Genomic DNA, 26,032 nt, shown 5'->3' with positions numbered 1-26,032 from the left:
AGTGGGAGATAGACTGGCAGGTTGACACAGGCCAGTCTGAGGGTTGGCTGACATGAGGAAAGTGCATGGAATGTAAATATGCTGTGTGGAATCAAGTCTCTCCATGGACCAGGCAACAGATCATTCATATTTATATCCATAATTGAACATTCAGTAGAACTCAGGGTGGAATTTCAGTGCAGTAATAAACGATTCCCAGTGTCTTTGATTCTTGTGACTGACAGGATTCCTTTAAAGTTAATGAAAAATATAGTTTATAAAGATTTTTTTTTGTACAGTTGAAAATTCTGATTAAAGGGTAAAAGAAACTAGTTAATTTCAAGGTGAATATGTGATGCTATTACTGCATGATCCTCTTTACTTACTTCAAATCAAATAAGTGCTGCTCTTTACTCAAAACCTCTGACTTTTTATATTCACAGAATCAGTGCTGCTACTTAGATTGTTGTCTTATTTCAGTAGTTATTGTCTAATCTGTACTAAATCTTAAAAAGCAGCGGGGCAGCGGGATCATCAGTGCATCAGCAGATCTTCTCCTCCTCTTCCTCTCCATTTAAAGCTTAAAACACTTGTCTTCCCTCCTCTCCTCGCTGTGTCACAGTCGAGGCCCGGAGCAAGCAGCGGGAACGAGAGGTCAACAGCAAAATCAGGAAATCGATGCAGTGAATCATTAAGCGAGCTGTGGCTGCAGCACCCCCACACACTGCAGTGCTGTGGTGCCATGTGCAATCTCGGAGCCATTGAGCTCTGGACTACAGAAGCAGCACTTGTTAGGATATAGACTAAGAATGCCTCTACTACAGGACATCCTGAAGGGGGTTCCATGTGGAGTTAAATGATCTGGGCAGGGTGTTGTCAGAGACTGGACAGATTTCCCAGGGGAGAGGAAAAACTGGTGCAGCAGGTGTCTTCACAAGCGCTCTGTGTATTGGTAAATAACATGTAGCAGCACATCTCTGTGTCCAAGCACATGAACGTATGTATTTGTCGGAAATATTATTGTATGATTTTGCATTCCCCCTTTTCATTTCCCTTCGGTAATGCTAACCATTCCCAGTTCTCCTCATAGGTCGCAGGCTGCAACAGCGGCCATAAATCAAATGTCTGATAAGCGCTCTGACACTTGGAATCCTCCTCCTGCAGCTGCACTGCCTCTCCACTTCTCCTCTGATGAAGCTTCTATTCCACCTGCACTTCACTGCAACACTTTATCTGAGGGAGGGAGGGGATATGGTCTAAGGTAAGTCGCCTGTGAAGCACGGAGCTGTACTTTATTTTCCTCCTCAGTCTAAGAATAGCTTGACCGGCTCCCTTCGGATTGACGGTGATGTATGGATGTTGGCCTGCTACTCCTGCTGCTGTTGCAACATCTGTCAGCAAGCTGAGGAGAGCAGGCCGGAAGTCTGCAACATTACCGTAAAGTAAGCTGAAGATAATACTTTAACACATTAAATTCATATTATTTTTTAAACGATGGAGTGTTTCACGAGTCATTTGCTGTCAAAATAGAAAAAGATGTAAAGCTGTGATATGCCTGATCTACACTTTACATTTTTTGCTCATCATATTTAGATGCACTCTCGACCTTATCATTTTTCATTTTTTGGATATGCTTTCCATGCAGTTAAAAACATTTCGGGACAGAATGTAAATCAATAAGCGAACTGTAAACCTTCTGTTGTGTAATACATCTCAGACAGTATTAGTTATATTAATTTATTCAACTCTGTCACTCTATGAAAACTCAGTTCAAGAGAAGCACCTCTTTCCATAGCATCACCTCAAAACCGCAATTTAACATTCACAGCAGTTAATGCCACATTAACATCAAAGTGATGGAGCATCTTAACTTCTTAACATCTAACCTTCGTGCCTTGTGTTTGGTTTATTGATTAAAGGGTCTGAACAGTGTACTCTAAGTGTCCAGCTCTCTCACATGGACCACAACAAACTATTTAAACACTTAACAACAATAGGTGCATTGATGTAGTGTATTTGGAATTGGATATGTGTTATCCCTGTATTTAATACATTTCTACATCACCAGAATTCCAATGATTGCATTGTTCAAAAACACTGGGGCGGCTGTGGCTGAGGGGTAGAGTGGTCGTCCTCCAAACTGAAGGTCGGCAGTTTGATCCACAGTCTGACCTATCTGCATGCCGAAGTGTCCTTGGGCAAGATGCTGAACACCGAATGGCCCCCCATAGAATAACAAAGTGCTGCGAATAGATGCACTGTATGAATGTGTGTGTGAATGGGTGAATGTAAAACTGTACTGTAAAGCGCTTTGAGTGGTCACCAAGACTAGAAAAGCACTATATAAATACAAAACCATTTGCCAGGTTACAGGCTGTGATGGGTCTGTCTCATCAATTAATAATATGGAGCAATAAAGCTCTTTAATTATCATTCAGCTTCAATTATTTATTAATTCTTGCCAATTTCCTTATGGCCGTGTCTGGAGGTTGGAAACCTCAGACTGGACTGTATAAGAAACAGATAAGATACAATTATATTGATCTCACACCAGGGAAATTCACTTGTTACAGCAGCATACAGTCAGAATAAATAATAAGTACATAATATACAACTGCAGATATATTATTACAGTTAATTCCCCCATCTTGTCGTGTCAGTCTTCCTGTGTGGGACCTGCTGGGATCACTTGGTTGACAGTGGGTTTGTTGCAGTTAGAAAAAGTCGCCACTGGAGGGTGTGCTTCTGTCCCTCACATCAGTAATGCCACACTGTAAAGATGAGCATACAACAGTGTCATCAGTGAGGATTCATATAGACCACAGCTTTGTGTCTGTAAAAATACTCAACTCAAAAATAGAATTACAATGACTCAGTTAGTCAGTCCTGAAGTCTCCATTCATGAAAAGGGGTTTCTGTTCTTTGTCATTTGAACAGAGCCAAGTGGTGGAGCCCCTTTAGTTTTGTCTTTTTAATTAGTATTTATACACTGAGTAAAGGACTTGAAGCTTGTTCAAAATTCAAAAGCAACAAAAGGAATCCATTCAATAGGACTTCATAGTTGAATTATACTCTCCTGTAACAGGCCTCACAAACGGATCCTTGAGCTGCTCGGGTGGATCGGGATCAAACAATAATATCTGATGTAACTGAAGGAAACATTTCAATTTATGATCCAAGAGTATCCATCCATTGTATTTGTAGCTGAATCAATATTTTTCTCACTTTCCTTTTAAATAAATATAAAAAAAGTCATTGTTCTTCTTTATTTTACTGTCATTGTTCATGTCTTATTTGTATCAATCAATCAATCAATCAATCAAATTTTATTTGTATAGCCCATATTCACAAATTACAATTCATCTCATAGGGCTTTAACAGGGTGTGACATCCTCTGTCCTTAACCCTCAGCAAGAGTAAGGAAAAACTACTAAAAACCCTTTTAACAGGGTAAAAATACGTAGAAACCTCAGAGAGAGCCACATGTGAGGGATCCCTCTCCCAGGACAGAAGTGCAATAGATGCCACGTGCAGGAAAACATCATCAAGATTAAAGTCTTCAAGATTAAAGATTAAAGTCTCTAGCAGCATTTGATGAGGGTAGACATCCCGAAGGACAACCCCAGCATGACATGCCAAGCAGTCCCGCTGCAATCACAGTCCATGGTCAGCAACCAGCAGGACCACGATCCACCATCCAGACCAGAACGCCACTCCAGTCCTCAGTCCACGTCCACCGCCACCCACCACGAGCTGCTGCCGCGGTCCAGGTCCAATGCCCGTACCCGATGCCATCGCGACACAGGATCCGCCACCACCACCACGATCAGCCCACACGACACAGAATCCGCCACACAGGGTCCGCCACCACCACGATCAGCCCACACGACACAGAATCCGCCACACTGGATCCACCATCGCGACCCCCTGTGCGCGATCAACAAACCGCAATCCATGGTGCGGCCACAGAGGCCCTGGATCTGCGGGTGATAAAGCAAAGGGATTCCGGGGAAGGGGGATAGGGATGGAGAAGAGGAAGGAGAAGCTGGAAAAAGAAGCTCTGTATGTCATGTGTCATAAAATAGAACAAGTAACGTTCTGCCGCACTAATTAGCTATAACTATAAGCTTTATCAAAAAGGAAGGTTTTGAGCCTACTCTAAAACGAACACATGGTGTCTGCCTCCCGAACTGAAAGTGGTAGTTTATTCCACAGCAGAGGAGCTTGATGGCTAAAAGCTCTGGCTCCTACTCTACTTTTAAAGACTTTTGGGACGACAAGTAGGCCTAAATTCTGGGAACGGAGTGCTCTAGCGGGTTTATAAGGTACTTACAGCTCTTTAAGGTAAAGTGGCGCCATATTATTAAGGGCCTTGAAGGTGACGAGGAGAATTTTAAATTCTATTCTGGATTTAACTGGAAGCCAGTGTAGCGATGCTAACACAGGAGAAATGTGTTCTCTTTTCTTTGTTCTCGTCAGGACACGTGCTGCGGCATTTTGGACAAGCTGTAGAGTCTTTAACGACTTACTGCTAAAGCCTGATAATAATGAATTACAATAGTCCAGTCTCGATGTCACAAAGGCATGGACTAGTTATTCTGCATCTTTTTGCGAAAGGACATGTCTGATTTTTGAGATATTACGCAAGTGGAAAAAGGCGGTTCTAGAAATTTGTTTTAAGTGACTATTAAAGGATAAATCAGGATTGAAGATCGCTCCCAAGTTCCTGACTGTTTTGTTGGAAGCAAGGGCAATGTGGTGTAGCGCAGCTATATCATTAGATAATGTATCTCCAAGGTGTTTGGGGCCAAGTATTATAACCTCTGTTTTGTCTGAGTTTAATAAGAGAAAATTGCGGGTCATCCAGGTTTTTATGTCCTTGAGACATGCTCGAAGTTTAGTTAATTGATTACTTTGTTCAGGTTTTATTGATAAGTATAACTGGGTGTCATCCGCATAGCAGTGGAAATTTACAGAGTGTGTCCTGATAATGTTTCCTAGTGGAAGCATATATAATGAGAATAAAATTGGGCCGAGCACAGAGCCGTCCAGTGCGGTCGGGTGTGGAACACTCTGGTCCTGTTTGTTCCACTGTGGTCCTTTGTAGTCCTGTGTGATCTACTGTGGTCCTGTGTGGTCAACTGTGGTCCTTTGTGGTCCTGTGTGGTCTACTCAGGTCCACTCTGGTCCTGTTTGGTCCAATGTGGTCCAGAGTGGTCCACTCCGGTCCACTGTGGTCCTGTGTGGTCCACTGGGGTCCTGTGCGGTCCAGTGTGGTCCACTCTGGTCCTGTTTGTTCCACTGTGGTCCTTTTAGTCCTGTGTGGTCTACTGTGATCCTGTGTGGTCAACTCAGGTCAACTTTGGTCCAGTGTGGTCCTGTGTGGTCCACTCCGGTCCTGTCTGTTCCACTGTGGTCCTTTGTGGTCCCGTGTGGTCTACTGTGGTCCTGTGTGGTCTACTCAGGTCCACTCTGGCCCATTTGTGGTCTACTGTGGTCCCGAGTGATCCACTCCGATCCACTCTGGTCCTGTGTATTCCACTGTGGTCCTTTGTGGTCCTGTGTGGTCTACTGTGGTCCTTTGTAGTCCCTTGTGGTCCTGTGTGGTCCAGTGTGGTAGAGTGTAGTTCACTGTGGTCAAATTGGGTCCAGCCCAGTATCCTGTGGTTTGCTCTAATTATGAGGGTAATATTTTTTGGGAAGAATACATGTAGACATACAATTCACTCTGTGGAGAAAACTGCAGTTTTGGGCAGAATGGACAAGCTCTCTCTCTCTCTCTCTCTCTCTCTCTCTCTCTCTCTCTCTCTCTCTCTCTCTCTCTCTCTCTCTCTCTCTCTCTCTCTCTCACCTTGCCTGCCTGGGGTTGAGACGTTTGGCCCTCTGAATGTACTCAAGATTTTTGTGGTCCGTCCAAACCACAAAAGGGTGCTGGGCCCCTTCCAGCCAGTGGCGCCACTCCTCCAAGGCCATCTTAATAGCCAGAAGCTCACGATCCCCCACATCATAATTCCTTTCAGCAGTCGAAAGGCACAAGGATGTAGTTTTCCATCTGCCAGCCGCTGGGAAAGCACTGCCCCTACTGCCGCCTCTGATGCATCTACTTCGACCACAAAGGAGAGAAAGGGGTCAGTAAAGGTCAAGATAGGGGCGGAGGAGAATCTCACCTTCAGTTCACGAAAAGCCCGCTCTGCCTCTAGAGACCACTTAAAGGAGCCAGACTTCTTCGTGAGATCGGTCATAGGGGCGGCAACAGCACTGAAGTTTCTGATAAACTTCCTCTGAAAAATTCCTCTGAAAAGTTTCTGAAAAATTATCAAAGCCAATGAACCGTTGCACCTCCTTGACCGAGGATGGTTGAGGCCAATCCCGAACAACTTGAGTCTTCTTGGGATCTGTGAGAAGTCTCCCCTTGGACAGGATGAAGCCCAAAAAGGACACCTCAGAGACGTGGAACTCACATTTTTCAGGTTTTACAAAGAGATGATTTTCAAGCAGGCGCTGGAGAACGACTCTGACATGGACGTGTTCATGGAGGGATTTGGAGAAAATCAAAATGTCATCCAAATAGAAAAAAACAAAATGGTTTAACATTTCTCTGAGAACCTCGTTAATGAGTCCCTGGAAAACGGCTGGTGCATTGGACAACCCAAATGGCATAACTAAATATTCATAATGACCTGTAGGTGTGTTGAAGGCCGTCTTCCACTCGTCTCCCTCCTTGACCCGGACCAGGTGGTAGGCGTTACGGAGGTCTAATTTGGTGAAAATAGTTGCCCCTTGTAGGAGTTCAAATGCTGTGGACATTAAGGGCAAGGGGTAACGATTCTTCACCGTGATTTTGTTCAAGCCCCGATAATCAATACATGGTCTGAGACCGCCGTCCTTCTTCCCAACAAAAAAGAATCCGGCACCGGCAGGGGAAGACGAGGGGCGAATAATTCCCAGGGAGTCCTTGATATAGTCCTCCATAGCTTGAATCTCTGTGGATGAGAGGGAGAAGATCCTTCCACGTGGAGGGAAGGACCCTGGGTGGAGGTCAATAGCACAGTCAAAAGGCCTATGAGGGGGCAGGGCAGTTGCCCTCTTCTTGCTAAATACCTCACTCAGCTCATGGTACATGGAAGGGATTTGGGACAATTCCAGAGGACTGGGAGGTTTAGGAACTGAGGCCACCGCTCTAGTGAGGAGACAAGAAGATTTGCACTTTGGGCCCCACTCGATCACCGTTCCCAAAGACCAATTGATATGAGGACTGTGGTGAGACAACCAAGGGAATCCTAGCACAACCGGAAACTCAGGAGAGTGAATAAGATTAAACTGAATCTTTTCGTAATGTTTCTCAAAAATAGACAAAACAACAGGAGCGGTAATATGAGTTACCCTACCTCTGCCCAAGGGCCTGCCATCGAGGGCCGTCACCGAGAGAGGATGGTCCAAGCTAGTGTTGTGCAATAGTAGGAGTAGAATTTACGTTGGCTAATTATTAATAATCATGAAATATGATTATTAAAATAACAATTATTTCTTAAAAATAATCAAAAATGATAAAGCTATTAATTAAGAATAGTAACACATTTAATTAGAAATGATACGGTTATCCATTAATAATAGTTAAAATAATTAATGAAAACAATAAAATTATCAATTAAGAATACAAATCTGTAATCATTGCTTATTGTCGCGGGGCACCACCCTGGTTACAGGGACCAACAATTCAATCTTTAAATATCAGTCTCAATGATATAAGTTATATTAATAATCTCAATATTTAGTATTAATGATTATATAATAAACAATGAAGGGTTTTAAGTTCGAGCACAGGCTATAGAAATCCAGCTGTATTCACATACATATGCACAAATAATCACAGAAATACAAATAATTTAATTACAAAAGTATTTATTAAAAGGGGAAATAAAGTTAATGTTATTTCAATGTTTCTTCATTTAACAAACTCCAATATTTCCAGGATGGCAACAACAGCAGCAGCACTTATCACAATTAAGACCACGCATGTGATACGGGGTATCTGTGTGTGCGTGTGGTCGTGTGTATGTCTGCCTGTCTGTGTGTGTGAGAAAGAAAAGGGGGAAGTGGCTATGGCGTAATGACGAGGTCACATGGTGACGTCATCTGGCCGAATTCAAGGTGATGTTACATTCACATACTTTCAAGATGGAGGTTGCCTAGTGAAGCCACGTTGCGAAAAGCAAAATGGCTGCCGGTCACTGACCTTAACAAAGGGGATCTTTAAGACAAAGGGATTTCTTATCTCGTGGTTTTGGCGCCGAATGGCGTCGAGATGTATGAAGGCTCTTTAAATCTAGATTTCTCCATGTAACATGAAATGTATAAATGTAGGTCGGGACGTGTGTAAAAACAGATTTAGGAGGAAAGAGAGAGAGAGAGAGATCAGGAAACATTAGAAACATCGTCAGAGACAACTACTAGCAAAGCAGGCAGTCCAGTTACGTGAGATTTATCTTTTAACAGATGTAAATCTCCGCACAATATCTCGCGGATTTCCGGACGTCCAGTGAATGTCTCGTTAAACCTCAGGATGCGTGCGAACGGGCGGATTCCTGGAAAACAAATCAGTGAAAACCTGGCCTCTTAAGCGGTGAGGCCAGCTCCGGTGGGTCTCGTGGTTGCAACGGAGGTCAGCGCTGGGCCGAATAGAGCGAACTTCTCTTGCTCTTGGAACGGGATTTTGCTTCGTCTCTTCTCTGATGGGATACTGCTTCGTCTCTTCTGCAGGGATGAACAGCGGTTGACGCAGCTGTGGATTTGGAAAGAAAGTCTCTGAGCTCAGCCAGCGAGCGAGTTCCTGTGCACGGCCTTTTCAAGTTAAAAACAAAAATAGTCTCTATCAAAGTAAGATCTAACTTAAGATTAAAGACAAAGAAAGAAATTAAAGAAAGTTACAACCACTTTGTAACTCTGTCTTGAAAGGTTCTATATAAATATTATTATTATGGTTGTTGTTGTATTATTAGCAATATCAGGGGAATTACGCACATTTTTTGTTTTTCACCAGCCTGGAATAAAAGAAATAAAAAAAAGATGGGTGAAATAAAATGCTGCAGAATTTGACGCATCGGACAAAATGTTCATTGTGGCAAGCCCCACCCCAAAGGTTCCCAAGCGCTGTCCCCTAGAAAGGACATTTTTGTAGATTATAATGCACCCAGGCGCTATTCACTCTCCCTCGTCCTCCACAGGCTCTGGGAGCAGCTGAATCTCTCAAGGTCAAGGTCTTTTCCTTTTCTTGAGAAAGATTATTATTTAAAAGAAGTCTTATCATTAGTTTTCTTTCTTCGTTCCTTACGTTCTGTCTTCTTTCTTTTGCTACCCTGTTATTTCAGGTGCTCTCGAAATCACTCCCACAGCATGGCAGGTTTCTATAGCACATTTGCACACACATTCACGTTTACACATTAACACAAATCCAAACAGATTACCCTGCACCTTCTCATATAAATACTCTCAATAAAACCAAATAGACAGTAACGAAAAATGCCCTCTTTAACTATTTAAATGTTACATTTTGGGATTTTGAATGTTGTTAAACACCTCAAACAAAGCTCTCATGATTTCATCATTGCATTTCGAGAGAAACCAGCTCTTACCCTCGTCAGAAAATAAGGTTTATCAAATGCTCATTCTTTTCATCATCACCCAGATTCCTGTCGTATAAACACAAAATTCAAGGAATGTAAAATTAAATATCTATAAAGGAACGAGTATGCTCCAACAGCGCTTTTATTTGTGTGGCTAAATGTTGGCGTGGTGTGTGTGACTGCTGTGTGTGTTGTGCTTGGCGAGACAGGCTGACGAATTATCCCCCATTGAGGCGAGGTAATGAGTAATTTGAAGCGCTGCCATAATTCTGCAGCGGCGCTCTGCATTTGGATTTCAGTCTGATCTGCAAAGCTTGGTAAACAAAACATCAAGAGGAACACTTCTCCCTCTGCTACTACAGCGATAGCTCACACACAGCAGAGAGAGGAGAGAAGGCTACTCGGGTACTTCAGATCAAAATGAAACAGCTGAGTGTGCAGTTCTGGCCGTCTCTCTGCAAGAGCTACATATTGTTATGGACAGGGCCGGTCTTTCCTACAGGCGACATAGGCGGTTGCCTAGGGCGCCATTCAGAGGGGGGCGCCAAAAACTGCGCAGAGCAAAAAATAAAATAAAATAAAATATATTTCTTTTTTGCTAGGCAGAGTTTTAGGCGCCCCCTTCTCTATGTGGTATGGCCAAAAATATTGTATTTAATTACTCTGACAGTAATTTAAGTAGTTTCATTAGAGAAATCAGTAAATCACAGCAGCACTCATGTGGAACGTTTGGCACCGGAGCAGTTGCACCCCGTACTGTCAGGTGCAGTCTGGATGAGGAAGTGAATGCTCCGTGTCGTTCCTGCTGCTGCTTCCATCCTGTATTCTACAGGTTAGTAGTGGGTGAGAGTCACCTACGTTAGCTCCAAAAGCCTCGCTTGATCACCATGTCATTGAGACGTGTTGACTGGTAAAACTTAGAAACTCCGCTGGGCAGTGAGGAGAGACACTCGCGCACTAGGTGGGCGGGGCTACATTCGCCTGTATAGGTGTTTAATTTAGCTGCACGTCGTCTTGCAGGCGCGTCGCGATAGTATATTGTTTACTTTACAGTGTGTAGTTCAGCTCCGACACACACAGACTCTGTAATTCATGTATTGTTATTGTGCCTTATAAAGACCAGTTATAAGCTAATGTTCAATAGGTCTATATTGTAAATGTTTATATTTCTTTATGAGTGATGATGTATATTAAGATGTTTGGAGGAAAGAGACACCATAATAATTGAATGTATGTGTTATGCACTTAAAAATGCAGTTACACTCAAAGAAATGCTTGTACTTGAAATTGTGTTTAATTTGAATAAGATGCAGTCTGGATGTGGAACTGAATGCTCCGTGTCGTTACTGCTGCTGCATTCATGCTGTATTCTACAGATTTACTTTGTTGCTGTGGTATCAATTTTGGGACCCATAACATATATCTCCAACCAATACTTTGACATTAAAAAAATGTATCTAACATTAGGATAAAATGAGGCAAAAATTGAGGTACGAACCTCCTTGGTATTGTCAGAACATGCTAGCACATTGAGGCTTATGGTTAGAGTGTGTGTGTCCAAGCAATTTCGACGAAGAAAGAAATAATTTTATAATAAGTTTTCGTGTGGGGGGGGGGGGGGGGGCGCCAGGAGTGAAGCTTGCCTAGAGCGCCAAATGTGCTAGGGCCGGCCCTGGTTATGGAAATGAGAAGCAAATGTCACCGGCAGAGGAGCAGAGCTGAGAATGAATCCTCTGTCCCTCTGGGACCACAGGGGAAGAGAGCAAATTATATTGTAATATATACATTATTATAACTTATGATCTCATAAGTCAACAGTAATGTCACATATGTCTCTTCAAAGGAAGACCTGGAGAACACCCATGCCGGCACAATGAGAACATGAGAACTCAACACAGAACTTTGATGTTACCTGGGGTCATTGGGTGTTTCGGGTCTTTCAACATCATACAATCTCAGCCAGGAGATCCAGGTTGATCAGACTCTGACTTGTGTGGATATTAACCCTTGCTGTGAAAAGGTGCTTTCTCCCCCTTTTCCACTCAGACCTGTCTCCCTATAGTATAACATTTGGTCATTTGATTATTATTAAAATGTTGATGATAAATTATATTCTGTAGATACTCTGGTTTAGAATTGTTTGTTGTGTTATTTTACTGCCCGTATGTTTGGACAGTTCTGTGATGTCTGAGATGTTGCTCTGTTTGATGCTTTTCCAGATATGTGCATGGGATCAGCTTGAGATGAGGCTTCAGTTTTCTAGTTTTGTGCTCTTTTTCTTTCTCTAGTATGATTGAGATTTTTTTTGCATTTCCCAGAGACATTTTTGTCTTTCTGTTGTAGAACCTTTTTGTTGATAAAATGCAATTTTTTTTCATCTACTTTCATAATTTTTTTTTTCAAGTTGTCAGTCCCAAATAGCACCCTCCACCCCTTTCTGTTGCTGACGTCGCTACACTTGCCTAGCAAACCTCATGGTATCCATAAAAAGGCCCACATTGGCCCAAACTGGTGGCATGCGAGATTAAAAGTGCAAAATACAAGTCGGAGCCACCCCTGCACTCAGCTGTACACATAGAACCATGTGGACTGTAAATAGAGATTTTACATGAGGAGTTAGTTTTGATTTGTGACACTAGAGATGAAAACTACAACGTCACTGACAGAGATCAACATCAACATCAATCATCCAGCGCTGCAGGATGATGTGCGCAGCGCGATAATGTGCCGTGATGTGCACCGTAGGATGATGTGCGGTGATGATGTGCGCCGCAGGATGGTGTGCGCGGCAGGTTCATGTGCGCTGCACGATGATGTGCGCCGCAGGATGATGTGCAGTGATGATGTGCCCTCAAGATGATGTCGGCAGCACATTGATGTGCGCGGCAGGATGATGTGCCCGGCAGGATGATGTGCCCGGCTAGATGATGTGCTCTGCAGGATGATGTGCGCCGCACGATGATGTGGGTGCGCCCCATATGACAGAGTCACCTGTGACTGATGACATCACTACCTTTATAAGAGTGATGTTACCACCCTCTTTCTCTGTGTTGCCTGACTCTCACGGAGAGCAGTATGTATGATCACCTCTGCAATAAATAACGCCACGTGGCTAAAGAAACACACGTCAGTTAGAATTATTATTCCGCTAGGCAGGTAGGCAGAAGGTATAAGCCTACCTGTCAACAGGTTATGGGCCCAGATAACCGAGAATAATTCTAAAGTTGGACGGACACGTGAGTCGAAGCTAGCAAATGAGACAGACAAGGCGTGCACAAAGAAGGAGCGAGAACGGAGCGCCTGGTGTGTGTGTGTTCAAGATGAAGGCGGCGACGGCGAACGTAAAGCAGGCCGTGAACCAGATGGCGCGCGGAGAGCCACGACAGGAGAAGACTGCATCTTCAGGGCACAAACAGAAGATGCCAGTCTCTCGGAGCAACGGATGCAGATCCAGAGAAAGGGACTAATTGTGGACACGGGCGCGTCGTCCCACATCATCAACGACAGGAGCAAGTTCAAGAACTTCGACAGCACCTTCAAACCGGAGAGACACAGCATGGAGCTGGCAGACGGGAAGCGATCCGTCGGGGTGGCAAAAGGCAGGGGAGACGCACAGGTATGTCTCATAAACAGCGAGGCGCGCCAGTGTACAGTGACTTTAAAGAACGCTCTCTTTATCCCCTCCTACCCCCAAGAACTCTTCTCAGTGAAGTCTGCTACAGCTCACGGTGCCAAAGTGTTCTTCGAAGAAGGTAAAGATGCCATAGTGTCGCCAGATGGAACAAGGTTTAATATTCATGTATGTAAAAGGATGTATTACTTGCAAACCGAGTGTGATGTCGATGATGTGTGTCATGTCAGCTATGATATCCAGACATGGCATGAGATAATGGGTCACTGCAAATACGATGATATCTTGACGCTGCAGAATGTAACAGAAGGCATGCACATTAAAGGTGCAAAGCGTAGGCCTGATAAAGAATGTGCAGTGTGCATAGAGGGAAAGTTCACTCAAACGAGAAACAGAGATCCGACTGAAAAAGTAAAGACACCACTTGAGCTGGTGAACACAGACCTAGCTGGTCCAGTAAACGAGTCAATAGATGGTTTCAAGTACATGCAATCTTTCACGCCACGTGGCTAAAGAAACGCACGTCAGTTAGAATTATTATTCTGCTGTGCAGGTAGGCAGAAGGTATAAGCCTACCTGTCAACACAGCGAACATCATCCTGCGGCGCACATCATCACCACTTATCGCATCCTGGCGCACATCTCCTGCTGTGAACATCTTCTGCAGCACACATCTCCTGCAGCGCATATCCTGCAGCGCACATCTCCTGCAACTCACATCATCCTGCGGCGCACATCATCCTGCGGCGCACGTCATCGTGTGGCGCTCTTCATCGTGCGGCGCACCTCATCCTGTGGCGCACATCATCCTGCAGCGCACCACATCGTGCAGCGCACATCATCGGCGGCGCACACCATCCTGCCGCTCACATCATCCTGCCGCGCACATCATCACTGCACATCATCGTGCTGCGCACATCATCCTGCAGCGCAAATCATCCTGCAGCGCACATCATCACCGCACATCATCGTGTGGCAGACATCATCCTGTGGCGCACATCATCACCGCACATCATCACCGCACATCATCGTGCACCTCATCAATTGATTCATTGATTTTATTCCAAACATTAGGTTTTTTATCTTGGTCTATTGGTTCACTCTGCAATGGCCAACCCTGGTGGCTTCCACCCTGGAACTGCATTCAGCATTTGGCGAGTAAAGTGATCTCTGACCTTTGATTGAATTGTGGTTGAGGAGTTGTACACGTGAACTTGCATGTATTTCATGTGTGACAACATTTTCCTAGACGTTCAGTCATGGAGGTCATGTGTAGGAGACGCAGTGTGGCTCAGGGACCAGGTGGTGGCGCCAGTGACGGAGGAGCTGGTGTTCCGGTGGGGCCATGCTGCCCATACTGGTGCCCTGTGCAGGACACACGGGGCCATCTTCATAGCACCATTGTTCTCCGGTGTCGGTATGGCAACCAGGATTTCAAAATGTAAAAAGTGATCTATTTCTGACTCTTTCACAGAAAAAACATGAAAATGGATCTTTGAATTAAATTTTTTTCTTAAGATCTGTCAGCGAGTTCTACAATGACATTTGTTAACCAACATTCCAACATTTTTGCTGTTGTCTTGTCTTATTCTAGCTTATTTGCACCACGTCATAGAGCAACGGCGCCTCCACAAAGAGAGTATGAGTGTCATTCTCCTGGTGGCAGGTCAGTCGACTTACAATCCTCCGCTCAAGTAAGTTTTTCTCGATTGCTTAAACACTCAAGTCAACTCTTATAACAACTAAATCTACTCTTATATAAACAAAATCTATTTCCAAAACGCCACAACAGTGCTGTTGGACTGGGCTGTGAAACTGCTTTGTGTTTGTGTGTGTGTGTGTCTGTGTGTCCAGGGATCATCCCATTGTGATAAAGCGTTGCTGTGCCAGTGTGCTGCTGGTGGCTGCCCTGTCACCTGTGGCAGTGAAGGCGTGGACACATCGGGCTGAAATCAGGGTGAGTACATGTGGACGTAAATTCACAGTCTTTAATTCTCAAGTTGGGCTTTTTTTAAACTGTGATCAACATTAACTCAATAAATCCCAGAGAACTGAGTTCTTCCTGTTTAAATACTAATGATCTGAACTGAACTGTGCTGCAGGGAGGAGCCCAACAGCATATTTACTAAAACAATGTCGTACAGACACTTCTCCATTCCTCCACCTCACTATAATTCACCTTTCTCATGATGAACTAATAGAATATGACTTTCTTTTTTCTACAGGGTTATTGGAGTTTCTTTAATGTAGTTTGCTCCACCTCGAGTTATTATTAGCTGTGCAGTGAGCCAAACACACTTAAAATAAAAGTTCAAGACACTTTTCTGGAATTGGTTGTGAAACTGTGAAAGCATTATGGGAGAGTCCATTTTATTTTAATTTTTAATGAACACATGCCCCTGTCTGCTGCCACTCTCCTCCTGCCCACCGGATGTCCCCCAACTTTCCTCCCTGACTCCACCCACCCACCTCACCTGTCTCTCATTCCCGTATCAGCTCACAGCACAAATAACAGCCATCTTCTCCCAGTCATTCCATCTTCATCCCTGTTTGTGTTTCTGCCGGTGTATCTGCCTGAAAACAGACACGCCAACTGTTTCCACCTGGCTCCTCTGTGCCTGCATTTTGTTTCTCCATCCCGATGCCTCATGTCAACTGTCATCGATCAACTTCATGTTTAACATTTCACTCTCACAAACGGCTTTGGCAGACAGCATTTTGTGAACATTATAAAAGCTGAGCAGGTTACATACATCAGTGAATATACAGACCTTTTTGACCACAGAAGTATAAAATAGCAAGGAAGTGTAAACACAAACATTTATTTCCATTTCCTTTTAATGCCTGATCTGTATAAAAAGTATCTGAGTAACTTAGGAATGGACTTTATTTCATGGCTGGTGTTGCTCCGAGAGAATTAGCTTCCAATTCTCAAATGCCAACCTCAAAGGTCTCCTCTGCAGGGACCTGAAAATGTAGTTTTCAGGTATCAAGTGTTTTGTTTATTGGCAGGTGCCAATTAACATCAAAGCGCACCACCCAAATCTCCTTCTACCATATGTGATACATGGACTCAAGAAGAAAACTCAATGACTCAATGGTAAGATTGTCTCGTCGTCTTTTTTTCAATAATCTTTGCCAGCAAACGTTATTTATTCATTTCATGAAGAATTTGAATGCAGTTTTTTGGGTGCAGTTTATCCTTACCCCCAAAAAACTCAATAGAAGTGGAGCCTCCGGCGGCTTCTAATAAAGTGAGTGTTGGCAAACCGGTTGTCATTTTTATGTAGAGGCAGCTGCTGAATGTAAATAATAAAGTAACTTGTAATCTAACTTAGTTACTTTTAAAATCAAGTAACTTGTAACGTAACTAAGTTACTTTTAAAATCAAGTAATCTGTAAAGTAACTAAGTTACTTTTTCAAAGTAACTGTGGCAACACTGCTCACCACTAAGTGTGAGTAGATAATGAGTGAATTTTTTTTTGGTGAACTATCCTTTTAATTACACCATGGTTTGCTTTTCATGTGATATGTATGAATAATACTGAGCTCATGTGTGTTTCTATCTTTTAGACTTATGAACCAGTCCTGTTTATTGCCACTGAGTACACACAGCTCCTGGCAACTGTGAAGGGCCTCAAAGATTCCTTCTATAAAGACAGGGCTATGATTAAGTCTGTGATGGATTGGGCTCACTTGCGTGAAAGCGAACAAAACAAACTAGAGGTGGAGCTGATAATAACCGATGAGCTTCTTGCAAGAGAGACTGAGAAGGACGTGCACACACCGAAGCCCACATCAGCTACCTGACTGAGCTTGCTCAAAAGGAGAACAAGCTGAAGAGCAGTGAGCTAATGTGGAGCACAAAAGTGCAGTCTCTTAAACAGCAAAATAGGTATCTCTAGGAGCAGGCTGACCTGCTGAAAAGACGACAGAGCCAGCTTGAGGAGGAGCTGGAACAAACACATCAGCTTCTCAAGAGAGAGACTGAGAAAAGGCAGGAACCCCCGATGGCCCTTGTAGACTGCCTGACTGAGCTTGATCAAAAGGAGGAGCTCCAGGTGGAGCTTGTGCCAGGAGCAGGTTCAGAATGAGGAAGTGTCCATCACAACGGTGCAGAAGGTGGAGATGGAGAACAAAATGCACACAGAAGAATTAATAGAGAGCAAACTGCTCAAAGATGATACAATAGAGAGCAAACTGCTAACAGAAGAGTTAACAGAGAAAAAATGCTCACAGAAGAGTTAGTAGAGAGCAAACTGCTCACAGAAGATTTGATTGAGAGCAAGCTGCACACAGAGGAGTCGATGGAGGTGAAAAGCAGGAAGCAACCCAGAAAAAGAAGGAGGCGAAAGAAGATCCAAGAGTTAATAGTGAGCAAACTGCAAACAGAAGAGTTAGCAGAGAGCAAACTGCTCACAAAAGAGTTAATAGAGAGCAAAATGCTCACAGACGACTCAATAGAGAGCAAACTGCACTCAGAAGAGTTAATAGAGAGGAAACTGCAAACAGAAGAGTTAGCAGAGAGCAAACTGCTCACAAAAGAGTTAATAGTGAGCAAACTGCTCACAGACGACTCAATAGAGAGCAAGCTGCACACAGAGGAATTGATTGAGAGCAAACTGCAGACAGAAGATTGAGGAGTGAGCAAGCTGCACACAGAGGAGTCGATGGGGGTGAAAGCAGGAAGCAACCCAAAAAAGAAGGAGGCAAAAGAAGATCCAAGAGTTAAAGAGTAGTGCAAACTACTCACAGATGATTCAATAGAGAGCAAGCTGCTCACAGATGATTGGATAGAGAGCAAGTTGCCCACAGAAGATTGGATGGAGAGCAAGTTGCCCACAGAAGATTGGATTGAGAGCGACTCACCCACAGAAGATTGGATTGAGAGCAACTCACCTGATTTATAATGCCGAGAAAACCAACAATCTACTAGGGCTTCTTCTGTTATCACGCAACAATGATCTGTCTCTACAAATAAAAAATTAATATTTTGCTACAGTCAGCTTCCCTCTTCTATTAGTGCTATTTCTTTCAACCAACAGTTATTCTTTTCTTATGAGCAAATTCTCACTGCATCGCTTATATTATTTGCTTTCTGTGAGGGGAAGTAATTAAGTGAAAAATTATATTGTTCATGTAACTGTGTAGCAATTTGAACAAACATTGACACACCTCTAAATTTATGTTAGTCTTTTGTCATTTGTTGATGTGCTCTGTTACACACATCAGTTTACACTTCGATCCACCACGAGAGAGGGATCGTTCACATGTGTCTCTCTCTGAGGTTTCTACGTTAATATGTTTTTTGATAGTTTCCTCTCACTTGTTGAGGGTCAAGGAATTAGGATGTGGCACCTTGTTAAGCCCTATGAGATAAATTGTTATTTGTAAATATAGGCTATACAAATAGCATTTGATAATTTTTTTGTTTATTTTGTTTCTTTCCTTCCACTTTCTGATGTACACATAGTGAACTGAATATTCTTATCCATTGCTTCTCGAGATTGGGCCATTTTTCTGAGGGGAACTAATCCACCTCGAGGAAAAAGGTAATGTTTATATTCCACCTGAACATTTGTGATATTAATAAGATTATATGACAAATAGAGCAGCTGCTTTTTCCAGTTGATATCATAAGTTTGCTTAAGGCACTGATTTGATGACACTGAGAAGTTATAGATACACCTCAGGAGGTGACAAAGCACAAAGAACACAATAGAACAAAACATGATTTTACTTTTACTCCCTTATTTTCTTGACATGCCAAAGTTGAGATTAAGTTCTCAAGTCAGGTTAAAGACAGATTAAAGTTGACAGAAATGACGACATCACTGCTGAGCATCTGTGGATCCTGTTTCATTTATGAAATGTAAAAGGCAGTTTTGACACAACAGAGATTCAGTTTCCTCCAACTTTACAGTACAGTTTTACAAGTTCCATTGGATTCATGCATTTTTCAGTGCATAAGTGAATACATCTGCCAAGGCAATAAAATCCTAGAAATAATTGTCTAGTTCTTATAGATGAAATTAAAAACTTTTATTCTACCCCCACACCTCAAGGATGCGTTAAATTAACACATTATATTATATTATATTATAATGCATTACATTGCATATTGCAATCTGACACTGTTCACTCTTTTGCATCTAGAATTTAACTTTTTACTTCACTTTTTATATCCTTTATCTATTGTATATTTTTATTTAGATATGTTTATATCTAAATAAATGTTACTTTGTATAAATATTAGAAAAAGGGAGTAAATAAGAAGCAAATAGTGAGTAAATATATATTGTTTCTTTTTATTGCTTTTCTTATGTGTTGTATTTATTGTGTTTTTATGTTTCTATGTTCATTGTATGCACCAATAACCAGAGCAAATTCCTGGTTCATTGGAATCTTTGGAAGACAATGAAGGGAAAAAGTTTAGAGAATATGAAGATCATGTTTCTGTCAATTCAGAGTCTGACAGTGAGTTTGGGTTAGAAGAGGATGAGATTGACCATCAGCCAGCTACGTAAAAAGATAATCTGGAGCCAGTCCCAAATCCAGGCCAGGCCATTAGCAGCCAACATATGGAAGACAAAAAATGATGACAATTTAATGGTCTTTTTGCACTTTAGCCACCCCGCATGGCTACCAATGTAATAAGGTGCAATCAGGGCCGACACGGATAGCAGTGACTCATGTGCAGGACATCAAGCCTTCTTACGAACTTTTCATTACGAAAATCATTCTGGATTGCACTAATTTGGAGGAACAGCATGTTTTCGTAGAAAGCTAGAATAAGTTGGACCAAACCCATTTATTTGCATACTTTGGGGTTATTATCCATCCTGGAGTTTTCAAATCCAAAGGGGAATCAACATAATCCTTGTAGGATGCAGTAACTGGCAGAGAACTTGTATGTAAATGTGTAGGATTGTTTGAGCAGAGGTGATTGAAATATACAATTTACACTTTATGTAGTCCTGGGTCCAGTGGACCCGAACATCGCATATGTAATATATGTTCATCACAGAAAATGAGCCAAGGCCAATGAGTCTCAGGTTGAAAGAAATATTTATCGCATCATTTTTCTTATAGCAAACATTGAAAACGGGTCCCACAGACCCGAACACCGTACAAGGGTTAAATGCAAACAAACTTAATATGATGAAAATATGCTTTCAAAACTTTAGGATTTTATCAAGTAGGGGAGATCCCCATGTGAGACATCGGGTAATGTGAGACACCTCCTGTATCTCGGCAATGGAATTAATTTGTGATCATGTGACCATTATGTTTTCAAGCCCCTCACATTCCCCCCTTGCCATGAAGGAGAAGTTGTTGCTGGTGCTGTGTTAACTATGTTTTTTGACAGTAAAAGTAAATTTTCTTGCTTTGAACTTAATCAACTTTTGAGTCAAAACAAATTGATTCAGGTAGAAAAACTTATATCATACATGTTGATGAACTTTCAAACATATAAAACCATGTGATTGATGCTAGCTGAAGATTAGCCTGAATTGCTAAGAGATGTGTTTTTTTCTAAAATGGTGGCTGTGGGGTAAAGTGAGACAAATGCTGTGGGGTAAAGTGAGACATGAAGCACAAGTTAAGTTTAGTCACATATTGTAGTGTAATATTACATGACATATGTTTTATTTTTAATGTCATAAACATTGTAGAAAAGCCATCATGCCAAAGACTACACCGGCGAGACAACCTGGGGCCAAACACCCCTCGCAAAGATGGAGAGTGCAGCCTCTGAGGTCATGCAAGGAAAGAAGTCCTTAAGAAAAGCTGGAAAGGATAGAAATATTGACAAGACAACTCTCAAAAGACTTATAAAGAAAAAAGAGAAAGGGGAAGTAGAATCAGTAGCCTGGGCTGCAGTAGCGAAGGCAAAGAGAATATTCACAGATGAGATGGAGGAGGAGCTTGCCAAACACTTGAAACAACTAGCTGACCAGTTCCATGGCCTTGCTCCAGTTAAGTGCTGTGAACTGGCATTTGAATACGCAGAGAAAAACAATATCCCTGTCCCTGCCAATTGGACAGAGAAACAATGTGCAGGTGATCATAATAATCATAAATGTGCTTAATTGATCAATCCCCATGATTCGGAAAAAATTAGTGGATCACTTTACCCCCTTGATTTCTCTGGTCTGCCTCACTTTACCCCTAAGCTGGGATAAAGTGAGACACAAAACCACTTTTTAAAAAACAATCATATTTTCACTGCCCTTTGTTCTGAAGACATTCTGAGCTTTTCCAATGCTAGGAAACATCCTGAATTAATGGGAAATGTGTAAATTTGAATGATTATATCATTTTAGCTCGCCTAGAGGGGAGCAAATGTAAAAAATGTCTCACAATACCCCACTCTTCCCTACAGTAAAAATGTTTGATATTCAGTATGTTGGTAGTCAGAGAGGTCCTGAACACAGGCATATCAGTCTCACTCTGAACTTATTGAGCAAAGTGTTTTTATAGAACTTTGAAATATAAAAAAAATTAACTGATTTGATTGTACACATGTTGGACTTCACTTTGAAAAATCTCCAAATCTATACAGTAAAAAATGTTTGTTCTTCAGAATGTAGGTAGTCATAGAGGTCCTGATCACAGGCTTATCAGTCTCTCTCTGAAATTTTTGAGCAAAGTGTTTTAACATTACTTTGAAGTATCCTGAAATGATCTATTCCACAGTGAAAATGTAGGACTTTACTTTGAAAATCTAGTAATCTAGTAGTAATCTAGTGAAATGCCAGTCATGTGTACCTCGCACAAATGACTGGCAGGACAAGCTAACCTAGCACTCATAGCAAAAGTCAGCAAAATACGAATTAGTTCGGTCCTGTGTCTTGGAGTGTTTCATGAACTTATAGTGGGATGTATAATCAGAGTAGATGTATGATTTATTTACCAGATTCTGTTTTCCTCTTTCTCTTCAGCTTGCCCTCTCTGCTCTCTGCTCTGATAGGGGGCGTGTTGCAGAGCGCAGGGTTGCCAGGCCTGCGGTTTCTCCCCCTGCTGGTCATTGGTAAAAACTGCAGTTTGAGTGCACAATCATTCAACAACGACAAGCGCTATTCGCGCTGCGTCTCGCGCTCTAAGACAGACGTTGCCTAGCAACGCCGCTCGAGCCCCGTCCCCGCTTGAACGCCAGGTATTTTTTGTTGCGCTGTTGTGAGGACTAGAATAAATGAATTCACATAAACTTTTAACAACTTTAGATTAATATGCTATTCTATAAGCTATTTTATTTAGTGGTTTTATTGTGGAAGGTTGATGTGTAGTTCCTGTTATAAGCAGGGTGTTGGTTGGGACTCTTGTTTTGAAGGGGGGTTCTAACGGAAGGGGGTGTTGTCGAGAGAGAAGTTTTGAAGTGTGAAGGAAAATAAACGGGTGTGATGTCCCGATTCAATAACCATCTCTCGTGTCATTTTTTGGCTAAGGCCTCCTGACAGTATAATAGGAAAAAACCATCGGCTACACATCTAAAGAGTTTTGAATTTGAAAATGATTCCAGACTTTTTAATACTTTTTAAGGGTCTTGATTTTTCCTAAAATGATATATCATCTTTTAATACTTTTCAAGACTCCACCAACACTCAATAATGAAGGTATCGGCAGCAGTGATGATGGTTATTCACAAAAATGGCCAGTTTGTTCTTCAGACTGATAATCAAGACTTAAACTCAAAAATCACAAAGACTATTGAAAAAAGACAATTCGTGGAAGTTACGAAGTAGTAATAACAACATGATGGATCACAAAAATAAAACATGGATGTGCTATCTCTGTTATCACAACTCAAAGTGAATAGTTTGCACTTTGAACTGTCATATTCAGCTCACAACAGCACAGGTTGTAAGATTCACATTCTTCAAAGTTTCCAGAAAAGTTAACGTATCTTTTCAAGGGAATAAAAAACAACTTACAAAGTGCTTCACAAATGAAAAACACCAGTAAAAAATACATTAAAACACACGAATGAAAGAGTCAGAAAGAAAGAAAGAGTTGTGCGGCGTGTCCGATTGGGCAAGTCGGGCAGTTGCCCAGGGCCTCGGCCACCAGGGGTCCTCGTTGTATTTTTTTTTTTATAATTCAAATAAATCACTTGTCATTGCACATGCATGTGACTGGAATGTAATGTTTCTAAGTGTCTTCTTAATTTGTTGGGTCTCATACTGTCAGCTTCCAGAGTTTTCAGACCTAAAATACACACTGGTCTCTCCTCATGTCATTTCATTCACTGTGAACCCAAAAGCAAGACAGGCTTCATCATACTTTCTTTTCAACTTGGTTTTTGATCACCGTGTCTTGTTTGTCACTGACCGGCTGCTTCACAGGAACGTACTCTGATCTCACTGTGTGTCTCTGAGCGAATGAGAGAGGGCGAAGCCCCGGGGCCTGTGTGTGTGTGTGCTGTCTGGGGACACACACACACACACTCGCCCGCACAACACTGTACAGGGAGCCGCCGCGGGTTGCTGACCCCTGGCTACGGCGAAACAATGATTTGTGTACAGTTCCATCGTTAAAGTCATACGGACGTCAAAAAAAAGTTTTGTGGTGGAGTGTATGTGATTGCGGAAACATGAACACTAATTGACTCACTTTCACATAACATGGCTCATTAAGTGTGTTTGTGTGTCTGGGTGGGTGTGGGGTTGCAGGGGATTGGTGCCTTGGTCGGTGGGATTTTTTTTTGGGGGGGAGGGGGCCTCAAAATTGTTCTTTGCCCAGGGCCTCCAATTAGCCAGAACAGCCCCTGAGTGAGGTTATTACAACATTGTTTCCTTTGGCGAAGGATGAACCTTCGAGGTAGTTTTTATCTCCATCCTGTTGTGATGACACTCACGTCAATTTGAAGTTAATCTGATGAAAGCCCTGGGACAAGTTTGTCAAAGTAGTTATTATTATTATAATTATTTTCCTGCATATGAATTGGCTTTTTGAGGGCTTTAACATGATAAAATTCTTACCAAAATGTGCAGAAAATTAGAATTTGAAAAACGATTGCTGCAACTGATGAGACTTGTACAGATGGCATTATCGCTGCCTGCTTACATGTTTGGAGCCAGCCTCTGAGGGATTAGAACATCATTACTGCCCTTCATGACTCCATCAAAAACCTCCCACTGAGTCCACGAGGAAGTTGAAAACAAAATGATCAGGGAGTAGCTGTTTATAGAATAATATTGTGGATGCTGTAAATTCAGCAAGTGAACCATATTAATTGCTCAACCAGCAGATGTTTTCTAGGATGTGACATGCTCTCCATAGTCCACTTCATCAAGCTCCTGGGGCTAAATGCACTGTGTTAGTCTACTGTGCATTCTGGGCTGTTCTAGCGTCTGCTTCGCTCTGATGAAATGCATGTAAACCACAAGCTCGTAAAGACACTCTTTCCAAGAGCAAGGACACCATTGTTCTTTTTTTTTACCATCCATGGCCACAATGTTGTTTTACTCCAGGATCAATCTGTCACAGTCATACAAATACTTTTTGTAATTGTCATTTGTGGAATGTAATGACAATCTATTTCCTCATTTAGTCTGGAGAACCTTTCCTTCGGCTGATATATGATGGGATATTAATGTAACTGGGTATTCATGGTCCCCTGAGGATGAGTCCTGAAAGCATTAACAATGACAATAATTTAACAATGAGCATTTACCAGACCTCTGTAGTCCCCTCATCTGGCTAAAGGGCATCCAGGCTACATTAACAACACATTAGAATATCTCAGTAACTGATAGGAATTTAGGGGCCTCGATTTACACAGGGGGGCCAATTATATGTCCAACATCCATACAGAATTCCTGATTCAGTAAGGTGCACATTCCTTGTTTGTTTTGTTGATCTTTAGCTTTGAGCAAAGCCACACATCATTTAATATATTTTGAAAATTGTTCCTTGTTCAAGAACATCGTGCACTTTAAATAAGCTTTGAAAAGAGAAATACTAAACAATTTGTCACATTTATTATCAGTGTTAGCAAAGCTGCTTTCAGACATGCACTGAACTCCAGAGATTCTCCACTGGCGATGTGCACAGAACCTACCGCTTTGTTGTGAATGTGTGAAAGGCAAACTCTGGACCCAATTCTCTGGACTTTAACCGCAGGTCATATCTTCAGGGGCCAATCAGATTTCAGTTGACGTGTACACAGGAAATCAAATTCCATGGCACTGATTTCTTTTTTTTTAAACTGTCATTAATCCTCCCCATGCATCACAGAGACTTTATCCTTAATCTGCCTCACCCTGACTCATGAAGTTAAGTCCCATTTGCTCAGCACATTCATTTACAGCTTGTCCGTATGTGATGAGGATCTGAGAGAATGGGACCGGATGAGAGAGTGGGAGCTTCAGTGGAATAAGGCAGCAGGTCAGACTGATGCTGCTATCCACGCACTGTGTTAAGGCTGTGATCTCACTCATTGTAACCGTGGCCTGGTCTGTTTGGAGGGGGGGTAAAGGGCTGGAGGGATGGAGCTAAAATTGTATGCTGATGAAATCTTTCGAATTCTAGTAAATAACAGTTAATGTCACAATTTGTTAAATTGACACTCTACGTTTGATGCTCATTAAAACAGTGCTGCAAGAAAAGAGTGATACATGGTGAAGCAGGAGGAGAAAGTGACAGAGGTGGACGGGGGTGGTGGTGGGGGGGAGGAGACTGGGGGAGGTGCTGGGATGTGTGGAAGGGCTAGGGGTGTGGATTTGTTTGTTATATTGCCAAATCCCGGCAGCACTGCATCACACACAAACACCATCTGTCACCATTCATATTTGG

At 42.3% G+C, this 26,032-nt stretch overlaps 2 protein-coding genes across 11 annotated transcripts in view; both read left to right on the top strand.

The window, feature by feature from the left end:
* The window catches only part of tgfbr1b (transforming growth factor, beta receptor 1 b), a 126,794-nt gene that overhangs the window by 54,911 nt on the left and 45,851 nt on the right, over positions 1-26,032 (top strand). The gene's annotated exons all lie outside the window — the stretch shown is intronic.
* On the top strand, positions 725-22,622 carry LOC133932997 (uncharacterized). 10 transcript variants are annotated; one of them, XM_062379932.1, is made up of 5 exons: positions 725-1,240; positions 14,483-14,650; positions 14,828-14,899; positions 15,088-15,190; positions 22,180-22,622. In XM_062379932.1, the coding sequence occupies exons 1-5, from the start codon at positions 1,041-1,043 to the stop codon at positions 22,270-22,272; spliced, it is 636 nt and encodes a 211-aa protein (XP_062235916.1). In that variant the 5' UTR covers positions 725-1,040; the 3' UTR covers positions 22,273-22,622. The 10 variants fall into 10 exon arrangements, with proteins under 10 accessions (XP_062235916.1, XP_062235913.1, XP_062235920.1 ...); XM_062379929.1 differs by having other exon boundaries at positions 14,483-14,674; XM_062379936.1 differs by having other exon boundaries at positions 14,483-14,674; positions 14,828-14,927.

Source organism: Platichthys flesus, chromosome 21 (genome assembly GCF_949316205.1).
Source record: "Platichthys flesus chromosome 21, fPlaFle2.1, whole genome shotgun sequence".
Taxonomy (NCBI): Eukaryota; Metazoa; Chordata; class Actinopteri; order Pleuronectiformes; family Pleuronectidae; genus Platichthys; species Platichthys flesus.
This window is presented reverse-complemented; position numbering and strand designations above follow the sequence as displayed.

Coding starts and splice junctions, on each gene's coding strand:
- LOC133932997 (XM_062379929.1), top strand. CDS start 1,041: ATGCTAACCATTCCCAGTTCTCCTCATAGGTCGCAGGCTGCAACAGCG. Junction 14,675..14,827: donor GGCAACCAGGATTTCAAAAT/GTAAAAAGTGAT, acceptor GTCTTATTCTAG/CTTATTTGCACCACGTCATA. Junction 14,900..15,087: donor TGTCATTCTCCTGGTGGCAG/GTCAGTCGACTT, acceptor CTGTGTGTCCAG/GGATCATCCCATTGTGATAA.